Source organism: Rattus norvegicus, chromosome 20 (assembly GCF_036323735.1).
Source record: "Rattus norvegicus strain BN/NHsdMcwi chromosome 20, GRCr8, whole genome shotgun sequence".
Lineage (NCBI taxonomy): Eukaryota > Metazoa > Chordata > Mammalia > Rodentia > Muridae > Rattus > Rattus norvegicus.
The window spans coordinates 55,287,559-55,299,645 of NC_086038.1; the positions used below are offsets into that span (position 1 = coordinate 55,287,559).

Genomic DNA, 12,087 nt, shown 5'->3' on the forward strand with positions numbered 1-12,087 from the left:
TTGTTTTTTGTTTGTTTGTTTGTTTGTTTGTTTGTTTTCCAATCTTGTTCAAACATTAAAGCCACCATGATAGGATTTTAGTGAAAAGTGTCCGTAAGTCTCAAACCACTTTCAGTTCCACTCTTGTCCTTAATGAGATGATAGGTAGGATATTATAGAGTTTCTCCATACTGATTCCCGTGGAGTTAACTGACAGGAACTAGGAAGTTGTCAAAATTGTTCTTGCAACCTTCACTCTTTAGATTTCTTCACACTTACAAACAAAACTCCTGTGGTCAGGTATTTGCCTTTCATTGTAGTGAAAACTGAATGGTCAAATGAATTATCTGTTCTTAGAGCTTCCGTTTGGAAACTACACAGATCTTGAACCTTTGTGTTTCCTATGCATCACAAGATAGAATGCTTGATCTTACTTAGCCCGATGACTTTCCCTTGGGGAACAGCATTTGTTGCATAAACACTAGGGAAAAATTCTCAAAATTTCCTAGAAGAACTCATATAATACTAAGATCAGTAGTTCTGATTGTTTTGTAAAGTTGAGAGAGAGAGAGAGAGAGAGAGAGAGAGAGAGAGAGAGAGAACACGAACACACATGTGTATAGTCTATGTGATTTCAGCCAAACTTTGCATTTCGTACTTTCTAAATTTAGTGCCTAAGGCTACTTTGGAATAGAATAATACCAAGTTTAGCATAAGAAAGTGTTTTCTCATAAATTTTTTTTAAATCCTGTGCTGATGATATAGTCAACATCTAATGAAAGTTAGCATATATACATCTTCATTATATAATTCTATACTTTTACCTTTTCATCTTTATTATAATTAAATCATTATTTTCCTAAGATTCACATTTAAAAAGAATACAAAAACAAAAGTTTTTTTTCATGTAATGTACCATTTTAAACTGTCTATTTTACATATTTGTGATGTCTTATCTTTTTCAGTGGTGTTAGCAAACTTCAGTTTTGGACCTTTGGCCAGTAAAATGGGAATGTTAATTGTGGTTGTTTTAATTTTTGACTGTGCTTTTTATTTGGTATAAATTCCTGCTTTTGAAGTTCTGAAAGGCTGTAAAGCTGACTTGACAGTTGTAGCCGACACACCTTGAGACTGACAATGCTTTTTTCCTAGCTACTACAACTTGGGGGACGTCAGCCAGGACGCCATAAACAAGTTCCTGTCACATCTGATTGGGCAATCTCTGGTTGAGTTGGAGCTTTCCCACTGCATTGAAGTTGGAGAGGTATGACTTCTGGCCCATCTTTCCACAGTAAGGCACACGGAGCCTGTGCATCCAAATTTGTGACAGATCAGTTGCAGTAGCCACCACAGTGTGAGTTGTTACCCTCTGAGGAAGGTGAGCCTCCACTGTATGTCTCACTTGCCTTATTGTTTCTTTATTTAAAATAGGACAATCGCAGCATTGAACCACTGACATGTGGCCGAATTGCCTCCTATTACTATCTGAAGCACAAGACAGTCAAAATGTTCAAGGACCGTTTAAAGCCTGAGTGCAGCACTGAAGAATTGCTGTCAATTCTAAGTGTGAGTTTTATACTACTGTGGTTTTTGTATTTATATTTCATACCTCCTCTTATAATTTAGACCTTAAGTGTTTCCAGTTCTGAAAATTTGCCTGAGAGTCTTCAGGATGGTCTCTCTTCTTTCAAACAAGGTTTCTTTCCATTTTTATATAGGATAATCTTGCAACAAATCTGACAGCATGACTCATTCAGAGCAGGATCCTCCTGAGTACAGTAGGCACTGTTGATATGAGAGCCAAAGTTAGTGGTGTATTTTCCACTGTTCAGAGCAAGCCTAATAACTTCTCTAGCTGAGATTGGAAACTTGTTTGGGTGGTTCTTCTTGAGTATTCACTCTGATGTTCCTAAAGAGGCTTTTCATAAGGAACTGTATGATTAAATTCTATTTCAAATTAACACTAAGAAAACTCTTTAATGCCCATGCCCATCTTTACATCTCTTACCTTCCAAAAGGAAAAAAATCAACAATATGTATCACATATATATCTACTACATGCTTCCGTTTCTTTTCCCCATAAAATTAAATTTAATGAACTCTGTGAAAGGTGGGAGGTGAGAGGAGTCTTATTTTGCCTTTACCTTCAATAACTGCAAGTTGACTGGCCAGTGGGGATCAGGGATCCACCTCTCTCTGTCTCCAAGTGCCAGGGTTACAGGTATATGCCACCTTTATTCAGATGAAAGGTATTCAAGTGAAGTTCTTGATGCTTATATAGCAGGCACTTTGCCTACTGGTCCATATTCCCAACCCACTATAGTATTTACTTAAGTCTAATTTCATCCATGATGAAATTCTCTCACTTCAGGAGCTAGAGAGATGGTTCAGCAGTTAAGAACACTTGCTACTCTTCCGATGAACCCAAATTTGGTTCCTAGCACACATATCAGGGAGCTTAGAACTTCATGCAACTCCAAGTCCAAGGCCTCCAACACTTGCTTCTAGCCTCTGAGGGCACTCCTACACAGGGCATACATTTACAGAAAATAATACACGTAATCATAGTGTGTGCATGTGTGCATGATTAACTCTACAGATTGAGCAGGTTACATTAATTTAAGGATATATACACATATATGTAATAACATAGAGGCATGAAGTATAAGAGAGCAAAGGAGCGATGCATGGGAGTAGTTGTTAGGAGGAAAGGAAAAGGGAAAAAATGTAATTTTATTTTAATTTAAAACAAATTTAAAAATAGTAAAATTTTTAAAAATTCATCTTTTTTAAGAAAGAAAAAATTTTATTTTTTAAGCTATACATATTTGTTCTTTTGTGTTATTCAAAACAAAAGTTATTTTAATTGAAATTTTCCTCTTTTCTCAGAAATGTTACAATATGGGTGTTATTCACACTGTAAGGTCAATTTTGATGTGTTTCTAGGAGTTAGAAGATGACCATAGGATGAAAAACAATATCACAACATTGATTCACAAAAATCTCTAAAAATGTATGAGCCTATCATCATGTTTCATTTATTATCAAGGAGATTTCTTAATTGTTTTCAGTATGTCTTTCCTCCTGTTGGAGAAGATAATTATGAAGACAGGCTCAGCCATATGTCTGTTTTCATAAAGTAAGTTAGAATTCATATCAATTCTATAATCATATATTTCTTCCATTTTATATAAATTCTTCCATTTAGTATAGTAAATAAGAAGTTTAGCAGAAAGAGATTGTCTAGGTATATCAAGAAAATGTTTATTCTCTATGTTATTCTTTTTTTCCATGGTCACCTTTTCATGGTTTTTTTTTTTTAATTGTGTATTTAGAGAGTGTGTGGCCCTTGTGATCAGTATATAAATTTTAGGCATTACCAATGAACGTCCTCATACACAGGTGAACTATGGTCTGTGGCTAGATGACACTTAGACATAGATCAGAGCACTGGTTATCTGAAAAAAAGACAAAACAAGATGCATAGTCTGTCATCCAAGTTAATCTCCTCTGCTGGGAATATTTGTTATTGATGTTCATGTTCAAAGGATGTTTGAGAGAATACCAAATGACCAAAAGTGATGATCAAAACCTAGCACTCTGGGTTGTGGGTCACTGTACGGGTTCTCTGAACAGAAGCACTTTGATTCTTGGGATGTGTTCATAATTGGGGAGTGATTCCATCAGATCTGACTTGTGTAAAGTCAAGTCATCACTCTGTTGAGATGCACTGTAGACTTTCAAGAGTCAGAATAAGTCCACTGCCAGTGAACTAAAATAAAAGATAGAAGTGTGACCATCCCATTTGGTCTGTGTGGGACTAGGATTATTTCTCTACAGACAATGGAAGCAGGGATATGGGTGTCAGGATTAGACCAACCTGGCATGTGTGTGTCTTTCCTGTCTCTTTGCCTTGTAGGTGCTTTAGGAAAACTTTTACCCATTAGAATATTCTGGAGTTTTCTCTTTGGAGTGTTGAAGTCTATTATATTTCCAGTGATCTCTTACTCGCTCTTCTTTCCTAAAACTTGATTGATTGGCTTACACTCCCCAGTATGATTGTCTTTAAACTATAATTAGAGACCCATTGTGGGTGTAAGGCTAAAGATTCTATTAACACTGTTCTCTTCACTAATCTTATTCCACAGTAGGAACACACTTGTTTAAATTCTGTCCATCAAATAAAAAACTAGTTTTTAATTGGGTACCTACTATATGATTTGTACTTTACATACATTATTTCAATAAGCTTTAATGACTTCTTGTGGAATAATCACATAAGTAATGAATGTCACAATAGTAAGTTCCTTCATAATCATAAAAATTAGTTCCTTAGAGCTCTCCCCAATATCTAACTTTCTCTTCTAGATACACATTACTTTATCCTGTAGACCATTTCTGTCGATAACAAAATTTCAATATTAAATGTTAAGGTCATGCACCTTTAAAAAAACAAATAAGAGTTAGTTTTAAAGTCATGGGTGATCTTGTAACCTAAATTGTAAGTATTGAATACAAATGTTAATCGCTGGCAAAAATAATCATTTCAGAATTTCTTGTTGCAAACATATATTTGAAGTTTTAAACCATCTGATGCTATTTTGAAAGGGCTGGGTATTTTATAAGAGCCTTTGCCAAGTCTTTTTTAACACCATGAATTAATAAGCCTCATAATTAAGGCAGCTGCTTCACACCTCCATTGTTAACCAGTGACATTACATCTGTCCTGCTCCATTGATGCCCTCCGCCTACTTATTGAAGCATTTAGCAGTTTTGGCAACAGGGATTACATAGATTGTAGTTAGTAGTCTAATTAGGTATAAGTGAAAATCCTGAGGGAAAAGTGCATTTCAAAAGTAATTTGAAGAATCTCTAATGATGCTGGCACAACTCCAGAGCAGAAAGTGTCCATCGTCGTGGCCCAGCAGGGTCAGCTTTGATGTGATTCTAGGTGTTTAGATGTTATCCTATTTAGAAACAGCAATGCAAATGGAAGGTTTCAAAGTTGTGGAATCTGTTTCCATATATTTTTTTTACTGTGTACTTCCTTAGGGTATTAATAGCTGAGAGAAAGCAAAATATATTCTAAATGTACTTAGGATTTTTAGATTTTCAGGGTGTTTTTTAATGTAAGAATTATTTGGCTATTTGTATTCTTGTAACTGTATAGAAATATGACATTGTGCTTCTATATCAAATATCCAGTGAAATCAGTCTTTGTTTATATCAAGCATGGGATTATATGCATACACGTAAATTATCCTATTTTAAAGTTTGCGACTCTCTTATTGCCCAGCAAATATTAGAATATTGAGTAAAAGAACAGATTTCTTACATTAAAATACAGCAATTTCATCTTTTTAAAGTTTTAGAGCTTTATATATATCAGTAAAATCTTAGATTTGTCAGTACTACTTTCTTTAAAGCCAAACGAATACGTTACCATGGCCAGTGTAATGCTCCGGGGTGGAGCATCTAATACTTGGACCTTGTCATTTCTGTAGTTCAGCAACAAATCTTTGGTATCAGATTATAAAACATCTTTCTCCAACTGATAAGGTAATTAGAAAAATAGGTAATTTTAAAGAGATAAACTTAAAACAAAATAACCTAAAATATTTTTAAATTAACATTTGGGGGAGGGGCATGGTTTGTAAAAATGAAGAGTTGATTAAAGGAAGAGAAAGGAAAGGAGAGGTTAACCTGACAGTCACACCATCAGCCTCAGTGGTCTCCATGTCCACCTAACCTCATGGCCGTCACAGGATCCCATCTGCTGCTCCTTATCCTCCATGTGGGGATCTGATGTGATGATGCCTTCCAAGGTTCCTGAGAGGAGCGGCCTTACCCTCTGCCTGGGGCTGCCTGGCATCTTTGGAAGAGACACAGATGGCAAATGTCTTTTTAAAATGTATCTTTCTATTCTCTTCATATTTTCCCCTGAGACTATCTTTATTCTCCATTATTTTTTAGTTTCTCCCAGTATTCAAGATCTACAAGCTTGTGAAAAGCTTGTACTAAAGTGAAAAGAAGTATTACTTGGTGAAAGATGTCAGTCTCAGATAAGTTTGTTAGCATTAAAAGATCAGTGTTCTTTCTTATCTATTAGGTTCTGAGCATGACATCTACGTGAAGTTTATCCTGTTGACAATTTTTGTTCATTTTTATTTTACTTGCTTTGGCTTCCACATTAAGTGCACAAAAAGAACTATCAATTACCAGTATTCTTGAAATTACTGATTAAATAGGATTTTTAATCAAGACATGAGTTATAATACTAAATTGTTAATCTTACTTTCATAATCGCATCCAACTTTATTATTTAAAAAACATTACAGACCTACCCTTGTCTAAAATAACACAGTGTGGAAAAATCATAATACTATGTAAGTTCTACCCAATTTCAGGAAACAAGACAGAATTGAAATCTGGTCTCCCAAGCAAATTATCGCTTCTTCAGATTTCATAAGTGTTCTTAGGGCCCTAAATAGAGGTAAGGGGTCCCAAAGGAATAGAAGACAGACCCCTGTTCCCTGTCCTTTAAAGGAATTTGTGTTAGAAACAAATAAAACTTATGGCTAGAGGTGGAAGCTTGGGTTTTATTTTTAGTTGTTTTTTTTTATTGATTATTATATTTGCATTTCAAATGTTTCCCCCCCCCTTCCTGACTTCCCATCCGGAACCCCCCCCCATCCCTTTCTCCCTCCCACCTACCTACTCCTCCCTCAGTACCCTTGAAATCCCTCACCCTGAGTCATCTACCTTCCACTAGACTAAGGTACTCCCCTCCCAGTGATGCATGGGTCACTCCATGTGTACTCTTTGATTGATGGAGCTCTGGCGGTTGGGGGAGGGATCCAGTTACTTGATAATGTTGTTCTTTTTTATTATTATTATTATTAACTTGAGTATTTCTTATATACATTTCGAGTGTTATTCCCTTTCCCGGTTTCCGGGCAAACATCCCCCTAATCCCTCCCCCTCCCCTTCTTTATGATAATGTTGTTCTTACCATGGTGTTGCAATCTCTTCTACTCCTTCAGTCCTTCTCCTCACTCTTCCACCGGGGTACCCATGCTCAGTCAGATGGTTGGCTGAGAGCATCTGCATCTGTATTGATCAGGATCTGGCAGAGTCTCTCTGGAGACAGTCGTATCAGACTCCTGTCAGCAAGCTCTTCTTGGCATCAGCAATAGTGTCTGGGTTTGGTGGCTGCAGATGGATGGATCCCTAAATGGATGGCCTTTTCTTCAGACCTTGCTCCACTCTATGTCCCTGCATTTCCTTTAGACAGGAGCAATTCTGGGGATTAGTGGGTGGCCCCATCCCTCAACTATGGGTGTGCCTATCCACTGGATATGGTCTGTACAGGTCCTCTGTCCCCTTTGTTGGGTATTTGAGCTAACATTATCCCCACTGGGTCCTGGGAACCTCTTGCTTCCCTGGCATCTGGAACTTTCCAATGGCTCCTTCCAGTTCCCCATCCGCCACTGCTATACATCTCCATTCAATTTTCTGACCCTCTGTACTTCTCCCCTATCTCCTCCCACATCAGATTCTGCCCCCTTTTCCCTCCCCCTCCTGCCTCCCTCCCTCTACCTCTCATTATTTTCCCCTCTTAGTAGTACTGAAGCCTCCATGCTTTGGCCTTCCTTCTTCTTGAGGGAAGTTTGTGTTTGTATCTGGTATTGCTACTTAATACTACTTAACTTGTTCCTGAAGGTATTCAGTCCAGATCAAAACCTTCAAAGCAAGAACTTGCTTTGTTATTGTCCTCTCTAAGAATCAGTTTCAGCCTGGCAGGGCTGGCTCACATACACATGGGATATCTACTTAGATATTACACGGCTTATAAATATGTCTTTAAAAGATTTATGAAATTCTGAGAATTCTTTTCAGGTACTCTATCATGAATCATTTAACAAAGCATACAGTTAATAATTTGGGTTCTTAACACCAAGTTTCTGAGATATAATCCACCTATTGTGCCATTCACATGCATTTAAGTGATACAGTCAGAATTATTAAGTCATTTCCACTATCAGTTTTAGGACGTTTTCCTGCTCAAGAAGGAAACTGCATTGCAGGCATTCCCAGTGTCTGCCCTTCTGTTGTTTCCCTACAGCTTTAGCAGTCTGCCTCCAGCCTGTCTTTAGACAAAAACATAGAACATTTCCCCTCCCCATCTATCTGTAATTATATGTCCTCTGATCAGCTAACCGCACCCTGGTCACTTAAGAGTTGTCAAACAACATTCCAGTCCTCTCTTTTTATAAGGTCATGTTTTATAGATTCCATAGATGAATGAGATTCAGCTGTGTTCATCTTCCTGTGCCTGGCTGTTTCACTTGAAATAATGTTCTGTGGATTTATTCATATTGTCACAATTGACAGAATTTATTTTCAAACCTGAATTGCATTGATTTTTGTATGCTACATTTCTTTATCAATTTGTCTTTTGATGGATAGCTATGTTTATTATGCTGTGAAAGAGCTTCAGTAAACAGGGGAGAGCATGTATCAGTTTTATGCATTTTTATATATTGATTTCATCTTCTCTGGCTTTATATATGAAAGTGAGGTTGCTGGATCATTGAGTAGTTCTGCTTTGTGAGACGCTTCTATACTGTCCCATAATGGTTATACTCATGCATGTTTCCATCTCCAGTGTATAAGAACTTGTTTCTGTACACTGCTGCCAAAATACTTACTTCTTTTCAACAGTAGCCATTTTTTATGTTGTGGGGAAAACCGATGGCTTTGATTGCATAGCCCTGATCTTTAATCATGTTGAATATTTTTTGTGAACTCACTGACCATTTGTATGTCTTCTTTTCGGAATTACCTTTTCAGGGCTTTGCCTGTTTTTTATCATTATTAGCTATTTCTTATTTTTATTTAGTTCATGAAAATTGCTTGCATGTATATATTTTGATCATATTTTACCTTCCACAGCCTCCCTCTAAACCCTCCTGAACACTCCCAAATTTCCCTCCATACTTCATGTATTTTTTTATTATAGTTCTAATAAACCTCCAAATCCAAAGTTGGTACTACCCTAGTAAATGCTCATTAGTGTGAAACCACTCACTGTAGAATGGTTAACCTGCGCGGGGCCTCACACTAAGGAAAATTGACCCTTCCCTGAACCCATCAGATGCCAATAGCTCCCCAGCTGGGGTGAGGCCTCCAAAGTCCTCCCCTGTCTGTGCTAGAACATTGTCTGGCTTGATTTTACTCGAGTAACAACCAGTGCTGTGAGTTCTTGAATGCAGTAGCCCTGTCATGTCAGTGAAAACTGTTTAACAACAGTCCTCTCCAGCCCCTGGGTCATACCATCTTCTGTGATATTCTCTTGTCCTTGAGGATAAGGAGTATAGTATACATGTCCTACTGGGGCTGAACTCACAGACATTTGTTCTCTGCATTTTGAAAAGCTGTGAGTTTATATTAATTAATGACTGTTGCAAAAAGGAGTTTCTCTGAAGGAGACTGAGAACTGGTAAAGTCTGTCATTATGGAGATAAGTATTTAGAAGGCAGCTTGATGCTGTGTCTATTTGGCAAAATAATAGTAATACATTCTCCCCTATAAGCTCTATGAGTTTCCCCAGTAACAAGTCCTTACTCAAATTTATCTTAGCGGCCACTTGTTCTTCCATGGAGAGGTCCTTAAATAATAGTCAGAAGTGGTTGGCTACTCCCATAACAATCAGACCATTGGTGCCTCAGGGGTTTGTCTTTTCAGGAGGGTTAATTTGGTAATTTACAGCTCAGAAAGACTGTTGGTGATGATTGCCCCTTATTACCTGCTTGGTTCTCTCTTGTACTGGGAAAGCTACCCAGCAGGGGTTAAGTGTGGTGTTTTCAGCAGCAGGATCTTACCATGACATTCTGGTAAGAACAATGGCAATGGCTCATGTTGTACAGAAGTCTCTGGGACCTTTCACCTGAACCAACAACTTGGAGATATCCTACACTTGTCTTCTGCCCATTTTGAATATTGCATTTCATTGTTTTGCTATTTGGATGTTTATGCATTGAGACTTTTTTCCTGTGGAGAATATCATTGCTGTTTTGATAGAAGTTGCTTTAGCTATAGTGCCTCCTTTGCGTGATGCAAACTTCTAATACATGAATAGAAAATCTAGTTTAATTTTTATTTTACACCTTACCTTCAGTCAACAGTGTTTTGCAGTGACCATGAAGACATCTTCTACATTTGTAATTATGTTTATTCCTAGGTATTTTTGTAGCAATGAGATTATTTTTTTAATTTTTTTTCTAGATAACTTGCTAGATAATATAGCATAGGGGTGATTTTTGTATGAATACTTTTTAACCGTACCCTTTTATTTGTTTCTTTTACTGGAAATATTTTTTTCTCAAATAATATATCCTGATTATGGGTTTACTCCTCCCAGTTCGTCCCTATCCATTCCTTTCTCCCATTGGAAAAGAAACAGGCTTTTGAGGAATAATAATAACATTCAGTATGAAATAATAAAATATAATAAAACAAAGACTAACTCGTTGGAATTGAATGAAACAGAGTGAAGATACAAGAAACAGAGACCCATTCATTCACACACTCAGGTATCCCATAGAAGTCATCATATATACAGGACCATTTGCAGGCCCCGTGCAAATGGCCTCAGTCTCTGGGGTCATATGAGTGTTGTGCGTTGGTTTGGAGGACCTTATTTTTTTGATCTTCTTCATCCCTTCTTGCATTCTCTCTGCCACCTTTTCCATGAGGTTCCCTAAGCTCTGAAGTAAGGGGGAAGAATTTGATTGAAACATTCCATTTAGGAATGTGTGTTCCAAAGTCTCTCACTCTCTACATAGTGTTTCCCCATGTTCAATCTGCTTCAGGTGGAAGGTTCTCTGATACTGGCAAAACAATGTGCTGACCTATGAATATAGCGGAATGTCATTAAGGAGTTATTTTATTGCTATAGTTTTGTTTTTCTTTCTTTAGAACAATGGAACAGTAAAACCTAGGTTTTACTCTAGGTCCTAGGGCTGTCTAGGCTCAAGTCTTTAGTCACCAAAAGCATCGTTGAATATAGTGTGCAACTCATAGAATGGACCTTAAGTCAAATTAGAAATCTCTTGGTTACTCCTACTAGCATTGTGCCACCATTGCAGGTAGGACACCATGGTAGATGACAAGGATTTTACCTGAGTTGGTGTTTATGTTCCTCCTTTGATGGTGTGCAGAATACCTCCTGGTACCAAGACTCTAGATCATAGGGGTTGAAGGCTTTGTGTAAGCAATGATACCAACTTGACTTCTCCATGTTCAATAAGTTGCGTAGGTCTTTTCTTCAACAGTGGGGTCTTGCCATCAGTTTGTGGAGAGCAAACTCTGGTCTTAATTTGAGGATTCCCATGTGATGCCTTTGGTCAACAAGTCAATTAGCTATAACCCAGTCCTGGTACTGGAAGTTTTCTTTAGTGACAAGAGATGGCCAGTTGGGACTTTGTCTCCCCCATTATTTGACAGTTTCATTTAGATTTAGGTCTCCATACTACTCCTCAAATGGTCCCTAATTTTAGCTTTCTCTTCTCATATCCCCTTCCTTGTCCCCTGCTGGGGGTCTCTGCAAATACCATGGCCAGCATAGTGCCAAATTATGTGAGGCAGGAAGAAATTCTAGGTCAACATGACTCAGTAGCTGGTATCGCCTCAAACTTTGGGAGTCTGACACTCAGCAGTTTATTTTAGGCATACAGTACAATTTGGAAAAAAGTTCCATGATGTAACACAATTCCATATTGTGCACAATAAAGCCTAAGGCATAATTATATTGAAAGATTGAAGATTATATGTATACACATTTCCTAAATACATGTCACCTCTTTCATAACAGTGGGTCCTATAGATAGAATACGTGTGTCATTTTGAGGCCTTAGGGGACAATCTGGTATGCTCTTGCTCATACACATAGCAGAACAAACTCAGCTATTAACCACCTGCAGCCCCTTTTTGTAAGGGGGAGTGGGCTGGTAGGTATGGCATCAGTCATACAGATAGCACAGAGGTCAGCAGATTGTTAACCATATCCATTCCTAACCTTCTAGGCGGAAAACATTTTATACATCC

At 37.6% G+C, this 12,087-nt stretch overlaps 1 protein-coding gene across 10 annotated transcripts in view; it reads left to right on the plus strand.

The window, feature by feature from the left end:
* Ascc3 (activating signal cointegrator 1 complex subunit 3) overlaps positions 1–12,087 on the plus strand; it is a 282,945-nt gene that overhangs the window by 198,129 nt on the left and 72,729 nt on the right. For all 10 annotated transcript variants that reach the window (XM_063279181.1, XM_063279180.1, XM_006256602.5 and 7 more), the window contains 2 exons: positions 1,132–1,243; positions 1,411–1,545. In XM_063279181.1, the coding sequence (XP_063135251.1) occupies positions 1,132–1,243; positions 1,411–1,545 (247 nt within the window). The remainder of the gene's footprint in view (positions 1–1,131; positions 1,244–1,410; positions 1,546–12,087) is intronic.